Source organism: Callithrix jacchus, chromosome 18 (assembly GCF_049354715.1).
Source record: "Callithrix jacchus isolate 240 chromosome 18, calJac240_pri, whole genome shotgun sequence".
Lineage (NCBI taxonomy): Eukaryota > Metazoa > Chordata > Mammalia > Primates > Cebidae > Callithrix > Callithrix jacchus.
In genome coordinates, this window is record NC_133519.1 from 29,427,816 (window position 1) to 29,444,334 (window position 16,519).

General features: G+C 42.2%; 1 protein-coding gene across 1 annotated transcript; it reads right to left on the reverse strand.

The window, feature by feature from the left end:
* Nucleotides 1–6,573: 6,573 nt before the first annotated feature.
* Nucleotides 6,574–16,074, reverse strand: PRDX6 (peroxiredoxin 6). Its single transcript, XM_002760360.6, has 5 exons — nucleotides 15,925–16,074; nucleotides 11,342–11,498; nucleotides 9,759–9,905; nucleotides 8,872–9,018; nucleotides 6,574–7,557 (listed from the first exon to the last, which is right to left on the reverse strand). Exons 1-5 carry the CDS (start codon nucleotides 16,017–16,019, stop codon nucleotides 7,429–7,431), a joined length of 675 nt encoding a protein of 224 aa, XP_002760406.1. The 5' UTR covers nucleotides 16,020–16,074; the 3' UTR covers nucleotides 6,574–7,428.
* Nucleotides 16,075–16,519: the final 445 nt, after the last annotated feature.

The window sequence follows — 16,519 nt, forward strand, 5'->3', positions numbered from 1 at the left end:
ATGATAATCAAGGTGGTTTGCAGTATATTTGTTGGGGGAAGGAAAGTTGCATTCAGGACATTTATGGTCAATAGTCCCTTTAAACAAGGTAACTTGGTTCTTTTCAGGCAGCTCTTCTAGGGCTTTTCTTTCCTCTCTCTTAAAGGGACCCTATTTCACAAATGGAAATTAAGAGTCAAATAATTGAGCTCCTCATTTGTTACTACCTTGTCCAGGCCCCATTACTTAAAAAGAGTCTCATTCTGGTTTACAAAAAAACTTTCCAGTAGCCCCGCAATCAGTCATAAAGTTAATTAGAATTCGACTCGCGAAACATTTCTCTTCTTAAACACAGCTTTGTTAGACTACTCTCACTGAATTCATGTAGTATCTCTTCACAAAACGACAGTGTAGAGATGCACATGTGATTAATTATATGCATCACTGGAAACCCGACACATGATCTTTTAGGAGAAATGTTTCAGATAATAAAATAGAAATGCTTAAATGAGTTTTGTGGCTCCATTTAACAGGTAAGATGTTTTTCCTAACATACTTATAGCCTAATATTTAACTTTTGACTTCTTTTTGTGTGTGTGTGACGGAGTTTCGCTCTTGTTACCCATGCTGGAGTGCAATGGCATGATCTCAGCTCACCGCAACCTCTGCCTCCTGGGTTCAAGCAATTCTCCTGCTTCAGCCTCCCAAGTAGCTGGGACTACAGGCACGCACCACCATGCCCAGATAATTTTTGTATTTTTAGTAGAGACAGGGTTTCACCTTGTTGACCAGGATGGTCTCAATCTCTTGACCTTGTGATCCACCCGCCTCGGCCTCCTAAAGTGCTGGGATTATAGGCGTGAGCCACCGCACCTGGCAACTTTTGACTTCTTTTATAGTTGAAAACTGGATACCACTTTAGAAGAGGGTATTAATGATACAAATACGATGTGTGGAGTCAGGTTAAAGACCAAGCTACCTTCCTCACTCAAATGCTAAAGGATTATCTGCAACAACTTTACTTAGAAGCTACTGAAACAGGTTGCTGCTGCATTTATTTTATAAGCAATGGATGGACTGCTGTAAAAACTCTTAATTTTAAGTAGCTGCATTATATTTGAAATGTTAAAAATTCTTCAAGATAATATGATACACTGAAACATATGTCCTACCAAATGACACCCTGTTTCCAGCCAAGAGCAAATTTTAACATAGCACATTATAAAAAGTGTTGTAGGCCGGGCGTGGTGGCTCATGCCTGTAATCCCAGCACTTTGGGAGGCCGAGGTGGGTGGATCACGAGGTCAAGAGATCAAGACCATCCTGGTCAACATGGTGAAACCCTGTCTCTACTAAAAATACAAAAAATTAGCTGGGCATGGTGGTGCGTGCCTGTAATCCCAGCTACTCAGGAGGCTGAGGCAGGAGAATTGCCTGAACCCAGGAGGCAGAGGTTGCGGGGAGCCGAGATCGCACCATTGCACTCCAGCCTGGGTAACAAGAGCGAAACTCCGTTTCAAAAATAAATAAATAAAATAAAATAAAAATAAAAAGTGTTGTACAACTGATATATTACTGTTTAAAGCATAGAACCTGTAATTTTCATTTGTGAAATTGGTATCATTAGTGCCTTATTAATACTTTCCAAAGTATAGCTATTCTCCTATTCCCAATTTGGTAAATATTGAAAAATGGAAGTATCTTCCACAATCTTAGTAACTTTCATTGAGTAAGTAATTTTTGCTTTTAGTAAAATTTAGGAGAAAATAATATTCTCATTGCATAGTACTGTTTGATGTGACCTTTCATTTTATTTTTAAAAATCAAATGAAGTTGAGTTTTATGGTATGTTTATTGTTAGAACCCATTATTCCATTTCATCTCAACAAGACTGAAAGAAATACATAATACTTTAGAAGAACACCATAATAGAGGTGTTACAGGAAAGGGGTCAGATCCAGACCCAAGAGAGGGTTCTTGCATCTCGTGCAAGAAAGAATGTAGGTCAAGTCCACAGTGCAAAGTGAAAGCAAGTTTATTAAGAAATTAAAGGAATAAAAGAATGGCTACTTCATAGACAAGAGCAGCCCCGAGGGCGGGTTGCCCATTTTTATGATTATTTCTTGATTATATGCTAAACAAGGGGTGGATCTCCTTTTTAGACCATCTAGGGTGACTTCCCGATATTGCCATGGTGCTGTAATCTGTCTTGGCGCTGGTGGGAGTGTAGCAGTGAGGACGACCAGAGGTCATTTTCATTGCCATTTTGATTTTGGTGGGTTCTGGCTGGGTCCTTTACTGCAACTGGTTTATCAGCAAGTTCTTTATGACCTGTATTTTGTGCTGACCTCCTGTCTCATTCTGTGACTCAGGATACCTGAACCATCTGGGCATACAGACCAGTAGGTTTCAGCCTCATTTTACCCAGTTCCTATTTAAGATGGAGTTGCTCTGATTCACGCACCTTTGACAGAGGTAAGAATAGAAGAGAATACAAGAGAAGAAGTTCAAACTATTAAGAACCTTCTGGATACCTAGCTTAATAAGGCAGTATTTCTCAGCACGGTCTTCGGAGCACCTGTGTATCAACAAATATGAGGTGTTTCTGCACATTACAGAAATCTGACCATAGTGGCATAAGCACAGAGGGATTTCTCTTTCCAGTTTAACAGGATGTCCGGAAATAGGCAGACAGGACTGGTACAGCTGCTTGAGGATGTTATTATGGACCCAGCCTCCCATTAATCTACTTCTCCTTTATCCTTGTCTTGTAACATTTATTCTCATGGTGGCGAAACACCTGTTAACACCAGGCATCCCATTTGTTTTTCAGGAGTAGGGCTGAGAGCTTTCTCCCAGTGAGGCTTTGCCTTTTCAGTTAGGAAGGGACCTGACCCTTGGCCAGAACTGTCACATCGCCACATCGATTTCAAAATTCACCTTGAGATGAACCAGCACCTCACCTTGCTACCCTTAATGCAATCCTGGTGTTCTTAGTAAGGCTTAAGGGGGAAATGGGTATCAGTTGAAAAACAGCAGTGTTTGTTGTCGTCTGTCACCTGGGTTGTAAAAGTGAATTCATGAGCTGGGTGTGGTGGTATGAGTCTGTAATCCCAGGTACTCAGGAGGCTGAGGCAGAAGAATCCCTTAAGCTCAGGTGTTGAAGACTAGCCTGAGCAACATAGTGAGACCCTGTGTCTAAAATATTGTTTAAAAGTTAAAGAAAATGGATTTATAGCTACCTCTCGAATCAATCCCTGGGAGTAGGCCTCTGGGCTCTGCATTTTAATGTGCTCTTCAGGTGGTTTCGTGCAGATTGAAGCCTGAATTTCACAAGCATAGGTGATATCGGTGTAGAAGAAAACATGTCTTTTTGTGTAGGAGGTGGTACATCACTGTATATTTGAGACTACAAGAGAACAACACTTCATCTCATGTGTATGTTAGGATACTGTGGGCTGTAGGTACCAGAAAACCCAACTCTGACTTAAATACTGAAGAAATTTTTAATTTTATGCAATGCAAGTTGAGAGGCAGGATGTTTGTGTTTGGTAGACTCAGTGAAAATCAGTAAGTTTTCTGTCTCTGCACTCTGCTGTTCACCTTTCCAGTCTCCTTCTATGGCTGATTCACTACTCCCAGGTTGTAAGACAGCTACCAGCGGCAATTAGGGCCTCATGTTTTCTTGTTCATATCCAATGGGAGCAAACAAATGCTTACAATTGCTCTCCAGAATGAGAAACAATTCTAGAAACCTCCAATCATCCTCTCTTTCTGTCTCATCAGCAAGAAGTGAATTACATGGCCATTTCTGAATGACTAAAGGGTAGCAATGGCCTTTTAACCAGTTAATGCTATGCCCTTTCAGCTAGAATCAAAGTTGTCAGCATTTCAACTTGCATTTGTTTCAAAGAGGTAGGGTCAAATGGGTGTTTGAGGGAGTAAATCTCTACACCAGTTCACTGCACCCAATAATCAGCAACCTGACTTGGCCACTTAGGCACAGCCTTTCTGGCTTCTCAGCCCTTTGCTGAGCTTCTCACTGCAGATCCCTATCCTTTGGGTGGAGGTTGGGGGTGAGATCAGACTTTTGACAAGAAGACCACAGAGTCACAAGTCTATCACTTTGGTCACCTTAGAAGACTGGCCAAAGCATTTCTTAATTCTGAGGTCATGTAGACTTGCTCTTAAGTTGTATTTCTTTTCTTTTTTTTGAGACGGAGTTTTGCTCTTGTTACCCAGACTGGAGTGCAATGGCGCGATCTCAGCTCACTGCAACCTCCGCCTCCTGGGTTCAAGCAGCCTCCCTGAGTAGCTGGGACTACAGGCACGTGCCACCATGCCCAGCTAATTTTTGTATTTTTAGTAGAGATGGGGTTTCACCTTGTTGACCAAGATGGTATTGATCTCTTGACCTCGTGATCCACCCGCCTCGGCCTCCCAAAGTGCTGGGATTATAGGCGTGAGCCACCGCGCCCGGCCCAGTTGTATTTCTTTCATAGCTGCAGTAGCCATATATTAATTCACTTTCTATAAATAAACCATTGGATACATAATGAAATTTATTCTTCTCTATGAAAATTGAGGGCAGCAATTCTCAATAAGGGACCCATTCTCCCTGCCTAATAGTGTTATAGTCATGTGTCACATAACAGTGTTTCAGACACTGTTGGATCCCATGATAGCGGTCCCCTGTCTTTCATGGAGCGTTTATAGAAACCTAATATATTGGACTTGATGTTGGCCTAGCAGATCAAGTACGGGAAATGACTGATATTTAGCAATGATGCTGGGACATTTAAAATAATAAAATATATAGAAAATAAAAATATATACCTCCTAGGTTTGTATAATATACTCTATGATGTTCACACAATGAAGAAATTGGCTAATGGTGCTTTTCTTAGAACACATCCCTGTCGTTAAGCATCATATGACTGTATTCCAAAATGTACTTAGGATCACTTCTACCCTGGAAATGCAAATTCATTCTATGTTTGGAAATGAATACTTGTACAAGGTCTCATGGCTGTTTAGTGACAGAACCAGAATTCAGTTTGAGGGTACGTGACCCATTTTCTTTGAGCTCTTTCAGCATTTTTATACTGACATTATCTATACAGGTAGAATAGTATATACAGCTAAAGACACAAGGCTGAATAAAAGGGGGACGAGAGGTTTGAGGTTGGAGAAAAAGTTGACGAATCCAATTCAGAATTTGCAAATTAAAGAGCAAATGTTCCATCCATCTGTAAAAAGGATTCAAATCTGAGTAACTAATGTTGGAGACTTAAACTTTGAACTATCACCATAAAAAGGTGAAGCCAGACTCTCCATGAGAAAGACAAGAACAAAAGAAGGCAAATATCAAAGTGAAGAGAGCAGTGAGGATCCTGATAGCTAGGGAAACAACAGGAGCCGGGGACAGTCATATCTGCTGTAAGAGGACAGACAGCATTTGTTCTTATTTAAGAGACTGCATCTATGTTGCCCAGGGTAGACTTGAACTCCTGTGCTCCAGCAATCCTCCTGCTCTCAGCCTCCCAAGGAGCTGGAACTACAGATGTATGCCCACCATGTTCAGCTGTATTAGCTCAGGGCAAAATATGTGGAATTGGGAAAGAATGAGAGCAGGAAGCTAGCTAGCCCTCTTGCCTCTTTCAAACCAGCATTCCAGAATAACTGGAATTTCCTACCTACATTCTTGACCTTAGTGTTACTCAAATTTTACGTGTGGAGAAATCAAGGAAACTGAAGGCTTAATTACTTCACATATGGCATTAGGGCTTGTTTTACATTATTCTACTCAATAAAAACAGGGATTTCATGCAAAGGACTATACCTGGTATTATGGACTGAATGTGTCTCCCAACCTTCTTATGTTAAAGCCTAATCCCCAGTGTGATGGTATTTGGATGTAGGGCCTTTGGGAGGTAATAGGTCATGAGGGTGGAGACTTTGAATGGTATTAGTGACCATATAAGAGACATGAGAGGATCCCTCTCTTGGTCATGTGAGGATACAAGAAGGCACCTGACACAAGCCAGGAATCAGGTCCTTGACAGGATTCACCAGTGCCTTGATCTTGGACATCTAGTCTCCAGAACTGTGAGATGTTTGTTGTTAAAGCCACCCAGTCTACAGTATTTTTGCTATAGCAGCCCAAGCAGACTAAGAGATCACAAATGGGACACGCTTTTCTAAACTTAGCACTTCTTAGTAGAGTATAATCAAAGGCAGAGAGTATTAATTCAGAGCAGCAAAAAGCACTGAAGTATCATTATTTTTGAGTTTCACATCCCTACACCCAGCAATCCCATTAAGGCATTAGGTGAGGACAGCTCCTTCTATCAGGGATCACATCATGGGACTCTAGGAGCCAAGCAAGTAACATGAAGGAGCAAAGTGGACCAAGATACATGGTGACATCACATGCTCTTCAGCTGCTCCTCCATTTTCATGACATGAACTCTTATATATCTGTCTTTAGAAAAATGTACTCATGCCAATCCTAGGAAGAGGGAAGCCTCTGCCCTTCAGGACATGAATCTAAGCTGGTACTTCAAAATGTGACAACAGAATTCTCCAACCCAGTTTTAACAAAGGATTTTATTTGTTGTTCCCTAAAAAGTAAAATCCAGAAAATAGCAACTCACTGCAAGAAGAGTTCTATAATAAACATTTTCAATCATTTTCTCCTCTTCACATGGTGTACTCTTTCACATACACATCATCAGAAAGCGGACTGGTAAATGCAAACCCTGTGTGAAAGGCACATGGCACTAGCATTGCTCACACCTGCTACACCTCCTTGGAAGCCAAGGGAAGGCTTTTCTGCAGTCTCCCCATTTTGATAGAAACTGATCACAATTTCTTTTAGAGGAAAATATTTAAAGGTCTCTTCCCCTGCTCTTAAGTTATCTGCTGGAAAGGTACAGAATTAAAAAGCTTTTTTCACCCTGCTGTGATCAAAACAGATACTGAAGACTATCTGGGTTACGTACTTGTATGTTTACAGAGGATGTTGAAACTCAAGTTCTGCTGCTCTTCAAAATGGGTAACAAATGAGAGGATGTGACAGGGACAGTTAAAAAAAATTGGTAGTCATTCTCTGATTGAGTGAAGCAAGTTTTCTCAACCATCAACCAATATGACCTCACTGATCACAAGCCCCGCAGAGATCCAACAAGATTTGAGTTTTAAATACAGAGCGTATTTCAAAGATAACCAAGAGAGAGCTGATGTATGAACAGAATTTAGTGCTGGTGAAGGCAGAGAGTAAAGAATCCCAAGAAACTTTCAGTGCCATTTTCATTTAATAAACCAATAGAATAGCAACCTAAAAACCCGGGCTGTGATGACACCAGGATGTTTTCATGGAAGTGCTGCAGGAAAACATTACTGGCAGCTGACATCCTCTGGCTCACAGCACCAACTTCTCCAAGAGTGTTAAGGCTGGGGTGTGTAGCGGAGGTATTTCTTGCCAGATGGGAGCTCTTTGGTGAAGACTCCTTTTGGGAAAAGTTTTTTGGCTTCTTCTTCAGGGATGGTTGGAAGGACCATCACACTATCCCCATCCTATTGAAAGACATTTGAGAATGGTGAAATTCAATCTCAGTGAAGCTTCAAGACCTTCAAGAATTAACTTCAGAAAAGTAGCTACAGGCACTAATGAGACTGATCAAGTGTTCTTTATTCTCTCCTCTCTGAGGATTTTGTTTTCCAAGTTGATCTTTGGTGTTTTTTTGGAGGAAACGTAGTTCCCTTATCTTAACAAGAAACAGCACTGTTTTAAACCCAGTATCAGCCAGTCACCACATTTTAAATTTTATTCTAAGGGAGTATCATGGCCTATTATAGGCCCTGTGTGACAGAATCCTGCCTCCTCTCGTCTCTAGTCCCTCACCCCACCTTAAGCAGCTTCTTCTCCAGGCATGCTGCTTTCTTTGTATTCCTCCAACATGCCCGGCTCACTTGCAGGCCCAGCTTCTTGCACTAACTACTCCTTCTGCCTGCAGGGCTTGTCCCTCACAAATATACATCTTCTCCATGTCTTTCTTCCCCAAGGTCCCTTCACAGACAGGCATTCCTCAACAGTCACACTCCCATCCCATCCTGTGCTGTTATTCTCACCATCTGTGTCTGATTCTCCCGTAGCACTTAATAAATTTGTTTACCGTTTGTCTCCACTCACTGGAATGGAAGTTCTATGAGGGGAAAGACTTTCTATTGTTCACTGCTATCTGGGCTCAGTAAGTATATAAGTAATAATACATTAACTAGTGGATACAGAATTTAAGTGATTTGTTTGTTAGCAAAAAATAACAAAATAAAACCTGGTATTCAGGTTAGCATTATTTAAAAAATGTAGCAATGTTAAGATAATCTTGTGATATGGTGTTATCCATGTCCTAAAGATTAAAAAGTTTATGAACAAATTTTGGAGAATTCTAGCACAGATTTAAAAGCATGAAGCTTAAAAGAAATGAAATACTTAATGACATTAATACATAACTTAACAGAAATGGCCGATCAAGATTGTGTGATATTTTGCCACCAGGGAAGGGTTAGATAAAAGCTTCTTCTTCTTCTTTTTTTTTAAAAAATCTCCCATTAGGAAAAGCAATCATTCTGACCAATAATTTTTCCAAATTATCTAAAAGTTGGCATGCAATATATAGGAAGTTTGTGTTGTATACAAAAGGTGATACAAAGACCTTGAAAAGGGCCTACCAGCAAACCTTAAACTCAGCCATGAGTAAAAATCCTCCCAGTGTACCTGCGTGTCATAAACAGAGCCCCAGGAAACACAGACCTGGTAGTTGGCCTTTAGAGACTGGCCCTTCAGGCCTTCCAGGCAAATTGAGAAAATGCTTTTTTAAGTATCTTTACCTTCCAATCAACTGGGGTGGCAACTCTCTTTTCTGCTGTCAGCTGGAGAGAGATGACTACTCTGAGAATCTCATCAAAGTTCCTGCCAGTGGTAGCTGGGTAGAGGATAGACAGCTTCAGCTTCTTATCAGGACCAAAAACAAATACCTGCAAAGCACAGAAAGGCATAAATAGGAGGAGTTCTTTGAATGTTTTTGATATTAAAGCCACTTAGAAAGCTCTGAGTCATTAATACTGTTCAGGGGTATAAAAGCAAGACAAAAACCTGGAAGGATACACCAATCTGCTAAAGTGGATGATTGGAATACAGGTAATTCTCTTCTCCCTATTATTTTCCTAAATTCAGAAGAGAATTCTACTTGGTTCTGGCTATCCAGTAAGGAAAGCTGATATGCAAATTTAATCCAGGAAAGGCTGGGTCAGTTGGGGATGACTATCATAAAAATAATACTAATGGGAGTTGATATTGTTCCTTGAATATGTACATTTATTCAGATGAGGGATTGGGTTTGTTCTCTAGTGGGCAGAGGACAGAACAAATAAAAATTTTAAAACAGCTGCCTTATGAAGAAGGATGTGGCCCATCACTTTTAAGACAGGGAGGTCAGGACAACTATAAAAAGGTTTCTCAATTCTGGAGGACATTTTGGTATAAACAACTTATTTTTTTGTAGATTTCCATGAGCTATGAATTAAGTTGAAAAATTTAGCTGAAAACTTCAGCCACTTCGCATCAGCATTACAGATAATCAGTGACATTTTCAACAATATACAGTTATTTCATAATTGTAGCTATTTCCCTATCTCCTCCAGCTGGTATAAGCACGTACATAGAATATACAGTCTGATCAGTTATGCTAACTACAAAATGAATTTGTATGACCTACCACACGAGCTGTCACAGGCATGCCCTTTTCATCCTTCTCTGCTGGATCCAGCATGCCCAACAGGATGGCAAGGTCCCGATTCTTATCATCAATGATGGGAAAAGGTAGTTTTTCTGTGGGCTCTTCACCATTGTAAGCATTGATATCCTGAAACCATAAGTAAAAGGGTTAGGGGAATCCAAACCCAACACATCCTGAGTTTCATCCAGTCAACAGAAAAGGGGACCATATCACAGTAATTGTCTTTAAGCAATTTTAATTTTAAAAGACGAATAAATGAACACTCTTCATCCCAATGATTGCCAGGATTAACAGTAGAGTATAGTACTTGGGCTGAAACCATGGACCAAAGCCATTTTCCCTTACTTACACTTCAATGTATCTTTTATTCAATTGCATGTGCTTGACATAGTGATTAGTAAACAGTAAGCATCCCTCGATAAGTAGTTATCATTGTTACTTAAGAATACATTGTAGCAAGTCCTTAACATGTTTTCAAGGTAAAATTAGACCACCCAATTTTAGGTAAATTCTTTTGCTAAAAGCAGATAATTCCTTCAATTAATTCATTCAACAAATATTGACCGATCACCTGAGGTGTACTGAGTAGTGAGCATTGTTCCAGCAGTGCACAAAATAGAAGTCTCTGTTCCTGCTGAGTCAACACTCTACTGGGGAGAAACACTAAATAATATGCAGAGTATTTGAGATGGTGACACGTGCTGAGGAGAAGGGGACAGTGAATGTGAAAAGGAGTTACAATTTTATATAATGAGGACAGGAAAGGCATTGATGAAATGTCCTGTGAGTTGAGACCCAAAAGAGGTGAAGGTAAGTCACACAGATCCCTGGGGAGTCTTCCATATATGATACAGGACATTTTGAAGGGTGAGCTGACAAGTTTGAGGATAAATCAGATGTATAATGTGAAAAAACATGAAGAATTAAGAATGGCTCCTGGATTTGGGGCGTGAACAACTATAAAAATGTAGTTGCTATTAGCTGAGATGAGTAAAACTCTGGATTTAAGAATGAGGCCTAGTTAGACATGCTAGGTTTGAGATGACTGGACATCCCTAGAGAGATGCTGAGTAGGCAGTGGCTATACTGCAAGTCTGGCCTACAGATGAAAATTTGAGAATCACAGCATATAGATGGTACTTAAAGATGTGAGTGGATGAGCTCACCAAGAGAAAGAGTATAGACAGAAAAGAGAGGAGGTCTAAAAAAAGGTTCATGGTAACTTCAGCATACATTGGGATACATTGGGAGTTGGGAGATGAAGAATTAGTGAACAGGAACAGCTAGGATGTGGTGTCCTGGAAGCCAAAAAAGGAAAAAGTTTCAGGGGACACATGATCACCTGGGTTGAATGCTGCTGGTAGGCCACGATGAGGGCTGAGAACTGGCTGACCAATGGATTTAGCAATGTGACACTGTGCGGTTCAACTGAAATTTTCAAATAATCAGTGAACTTTGAACCTGAAACTTACTTGTATCTTAACCTCAAAAACCAAGTACTCTGTAATTTATAACTTGATCTGTAGTTTCAGGCTTGAAGCACACGCCAATTGATACTATACCTTGCTCCAGGCAAGATGGTCCTCGACACTGTCTATTGAAAGGGCAATTAATTTAACATTCCTCTTGGCAAATTCTGGTGCCAACTTTGCAGCTCTGCCAAGCTCTGTGGTACACACTGGGGTAAAGTCCCGAGGGTGGGAGAAGAGAATGCCCCATCTGAAAGGAAGAAAAAAACAAGGTCGCAATTGAATGAAGTGTTATCGCCAACATCGCATAGAATGAAGTCATCACTTTTGGATCAAAAACAGGCTTTCTTTTTTTCAATGAATGCTTATGACGACATTTACTTTTAAACTTTTCTGTTGAGTAATGCTTTTCAATCTACTTACCTCCAGAGAAGCCTATGCTTATAGCCCAATTCAATCAAAGATTTAAAATTCAAGATGACACATATTTAAAAAGACTACTTTTAAGGTGTTACCTCCTTTAATAATTGTGGTGCCACCCTGACTCCTTTTTGGCTAATAAAATCTGTGCTATTCAAGCCAAGCAGCTTACTGAAAAAGCTTAATTATTTCTTATCCTTTTCTATATTTGTTTTCCTAGCATAGACCCTGATATTCAGCTCCAATAATGGATGTCCCAAAATGCCCTGAACATCCTGGGATACCCAAACAAATGCCTGACTGCAATAATAAACAGATTATGTAATCTGAAATAAATAGGTTTCTATCCTCTATTTATTGTAAAACGTTGACATTTGGTTTCTTTGAAGCAAGTGGATATAAAGTCTTTTGTAAAACCACTTTACTAATCTAACCTGCCAAACAGGATACCCAATATTTACACCCTGACAAAACAATAGAATCTTAACAGTTTTACGTATCTCTTCATTTGCAGTTTCTTTTTCTTCTCTTTGGACCAAGCAGGTAGAAGACTAATAGCCTACAATGTAGATTTCTACAGCGGCAAATTCTCAGGTAAATACTAACATCTAAGTCATCATTGTCTAAGATTTTATAGATTGTGAACACGTTTCAAGATATCACCAGGAAAGCTGGAGTTTTCAACTGAAAAGGAAAATTTAACTCAGTTATCTGCATCCCCATCAACTTAAACCATCCTAAACCAGATGATTTAGGCAGAATCCTAAACTAGTAAATAACTAAATAGCCTAGATGCCAAGCTGACCTTTTCAAAGTTTCTCTGAACACAGAGAACAAGCAAAGGCAAGGGCACCTCCTTCCACCTACAGCTGCCACTCAACCCCCAAGGTTTCAGGAAGGAAAAGACCTTCTTACAAAAAGGATGGAGGGCCCTGTGACAAGACTGGGAAGAAAGTTGATATATTTTTTGTAAGACTGTGGAGGTGTACACTATGTTCATTTTATTATGAAGCTCAAAAAGAAGAAGATAGAGTATATCTTTTGAAATAAGTAATATCCCTATGAGTAAAATCAGGCCTTAAGATTCTATGGAAAACGATCTATTTAATGGTTAGATGAGACTTAACAGGTCTCCAGAAGTTGAGAAGAAATGGAACAGGGCATTTCCTCCTGTATTGTTAAAGGGAGGATGAATTAGAAAAGTTAGGAGTTCTTTTTCCATTGAGTCAATAGAGACTGTTCTGCTGAATCATGAGAAAGGAACTGGTTTTAAGCCAGTTTACTGTCCTTCCCTCCCTCAGAAGCTTTTCCGAATGGCTACATAGGATAAACTCCAAGAATATCTTACCCTGGACTTCCTTCCCCTCTAAGTCTTCCTACTGCTGCACTTAGGAGGAATTCAGTGACATTCTCCCATTTCCTTTCTTATTCATTTTCAAGACAAAAGGTTTCCTCCTTCAAGAAAATGGTCCCCACTTACTAAGCCCCAGAATACCCATGGAAAACACATATTTTGTTTAGTGAAGAAGTGCTAAGAAGCTGCTTCTACCACCTACAGAAACAGTGATAAAGCTCAATAAACTCACCCAGTGCAGCACCCAACCTCTAGTTGTTTCCAATTGTGACATGGTAAAAAGCCCCATAAAACTGCATACCTCAACCACACCTCAGCTTTCTGTTGAAACTGCTGTCTATAACCCAAATGTGAATAAGTAATTAAGGACTGTGATCCCCACCCTACCCAGACAATGTGTAGATGAATGCTAATCTTAGCTTTTGTGAACCACTTAAGTAACAATCAGAATGTCAAATAGTCCCCTGGCCCTCGGAATGTCCATTCCGGAAGCCCCTCACCCCCACTCCCAAGGTGGTTTTATGGGTATCAAAAGGTCTTGTCACCCTTCTTTCTCAGCCACAGGTTGGAGAGATGTGAGTCCTCCGTGGTCGCCGGCAATAAACCCTGCAATTTGGCATACTTTTGTCTTCGTGTTGACTTTCTATGCTTGGTCCGGTATAACACAATGATCAGAGGTAAGGTAGAGAAATACATTTTAATTTTTTCTCCTCAAAAATACCTGGACCAAAAATTGACAGTCTGGCTTGGGATCATATACAGAACAGAATTTGGAAAAATCAGGCGAAAATCCATGTGTCATGAACATATAAAATACACAAACTTGGCCGGGCGCGGTGGCTCAAGCCTGTAATCCCAGCACTTTCGGAGGCCGAGGCGGGTAGATCACGAGGTCAGGAGATCGAGACCATCCTGGTCAACATGGTGAAACCCCGTCTCTACTAAAGATACAAAAAATTAGCTGGGCATGGTGGCGCGTGCCTGTAATCCCAGCTACTCAGGAGGCTGAGGCAGGAGAATTGCCTGAACCCAGGAGGCGGAGGTTGCGGTGAGCTGAGATCGCGCCATTGCACTCCAGCCTGGGTAACAAGAGTGAAACTCCGTCCCAAAAAAACAAAACAAAACAAAACAAAAAACACAAACTTCTTTCCTGGTAAGGTCGGGAATACTGTGCCTGATCCTAGGCAGACGTATATATTAGTTAATAAATGCAGATATTTTTGTCGTGTTCCTAACTATGGCTCCCTGATAGGTACCACTTTTGATCAAATCTAGATGGCTATAGAGGCCAATAAACATTAACAAAAACCCAAAAAAGTATGGTTAGTTTAAAAAGTGACAGCATTTATAACTGTTGGCACAGTAAATGTTTTATGCTAATATTTAATCTATACATGCTAAGAGTTCTAGAAATATTTTATGTTTCATAGCGTTGAGGGCTGCAGGAAGAAACACAACTCTAAAAATCCCAAGGATTGCTGGAGAAATATTACCTAGTATGAGACTGGCCATAAGCTGTATTTCTAAAGTATTTTTCCATATTCAAGGTTTGAATATTTTTTTAAGCCTAATCCCATCTTTCAGAAAGCTTAATTTTTCCCTATTCAGTGGCTAGAAAAGGGACTTAAGAGGTTGTAAGGGGCTGGGTAAGAATCTCTCCCTGGTTCTCTGCCCAGCCCTGTCCAATCATTGATTAATTTCATAAGCCTCTCTCTTTATCTCCCTGGATACTGTATATAACAAGGACATAAACTGGGGAAGAATTGTCATTGTCAAGCCTCGGAGCCCCACAGTGTAGTGGGACCACTGTAACCCCAGAACCATAATATAACTAGACATGCCTGGAGTGCTTCTGATGAAAACTAAGCAATTTCCAGTTTGCTGATTCAGGAACTGTTTAAAAAAAGAAAGAAAAAAAGGGCAACACCGATTAACTACTCCTATTCAAAGTGGTAAAACAGCCAAGTCAGATCACAGGTCATCAATTTGGCTATCATGTGCTAGAAGCAAGGCAGCAAGTAGAGGGGACAGTGAGGGGCACACCACTGGGAAACAAAAGAGTCTCAAAGTGGGGGAGTACACGTGTCCTGGAACCTGGAACAGCCATCACTGGCGAGAATGGCTCACTGCAGCTGATCAGCTTCAGAAAGTCCTTCCCTCCAAGTGTTGCAAGTTCTGGAACCTCTGAAGGCACACCTACACACAGAGTGTTCTTGGCTCTTCCCAAAGCTGTTATCGGATCATATCTTGGCCACTGGAGGAGGCTATGGACAAAAAGTCTTTCGGCCACTTACTTGGCAGTTAGTAGTTTTAAATTTTACATTTTGTGCCCAGAAGCCTGCAAATACTGCCAACTAGAGCCAGCAGCTGTGTCCTCCACCTTTGGCTTTAGACACCCATCCTCCCTAGGGAGCAAATTCCAGAACGGAGGGTGGGAGGGAAGGTGGTGTGACCCTGGGCAGTATTCCCGGGAATACTCCCAATGCCGCCCCGCCCCTTCGCCCTCCGCCAGACTACTTGGCACAGTTTACTAATCCGAGTTAAACGGACAGCAAACCTTCCCCTGAGCAGTGAGTTTCTAAGACCTGCAGAACCCAATTTTGTCCTCCCCACCCCCCACCTTGGCGTGGCCTCGCCCAGCCACGCCAGAGACAGGGAGACCAGGAGGGATCTAGTAGCCCGCGCAGGGCAGGCCGAAGTGGTGGATGCCAGCCCCTAGCAGCGCGGCCGACGCTGAGCAAGGGCCACATGGCCTGGCGCGCGCCAGAACCGGTGCGGAGGAGGGGGCGAGCGGCGCAGGGGGCTGAGCAGCGGGAAGGACGGAAGGGAGAAGAAATAGGGAAGGCATCTCCCAGTGCGGGCGCAATCGAGGCCAGAGCAGGGCTATGCGGTGGCCACTTACGAGTCTCCCAGAAAGTCGTGGAAACGGATGGGGCCGACGGTGGTATTGGCCTCAAAGTTGGGAGCCACGTCCCCGAGAAGCAGACCTCCAGGCATGGCGGCGGCGGTGATGAGGGGGCGCCGCTCGAAAATCAAGCAACCGAGTAGAAAGAGCCGCTTCCCAGCGCACGGAGGAATAAGCGGAGGCGCGAGGGGCGGGGACTGGGGCGGGACAGGGGCGGGGCCGTGGGAGGCCGACCTCTGGGGCGGGGCGGGCGCGAGGGCGGACGCGGGGCCAGGCCAGGGCGGAGCAAGAGCTGGACAAATGCGGCTCTTGTCCGTGGCGCAGCCGGGCCTTCGTCCTTCGGGCTCTATAGGCCGTCCCTGCACACGTGATGCGGGGCTCGGTCACGTCGCCCCCTGGAGGCTTGAGGGTGCGCCAGGTTTGACTCTGTAGGGCGTGCGCGCTTCGGGGTAGAAGGAAGAGCAACCCAGCAGGAAGGAGAGCCTCAACCGAGAGAGTCGCCCGGGCGCTCACGCTGCGGCGTCTTCGTACAGCGGCCCTAGGTGCTTCACGGATCCGGGCACACCTTCCTGCGCACCCACTCGCGGTCAAC

What these genes read in the sequence shown, in the direction of transcription:
- PRDX6 (XM_002760360.6), bottom strand. Translation starts at nt 16,019, where the DNA reads ATGCCTGGAGGTCTGCTTCTCGGGGACGTGGCTCCCAACTTTGAGGCC. An exon ending in CACGACTTTCTGGGAGACTC is followed by an intron (nt 11,499 to 15,924) that starts GTAAGTGGCCAC and finishes TCTTCCTTTCAG; the next exon opens with ATGGGGCATTCTCTTCTCCC. An exon ending in TGCCTGTGACAGCTCGTGTG is followed by an intron (nt 9,019 to 9,758) that starts GTAGGTCATACA and finishes TGTGCTTTGCAG; the next exon opens with GTATTTGTTTTTGGTCCTGA.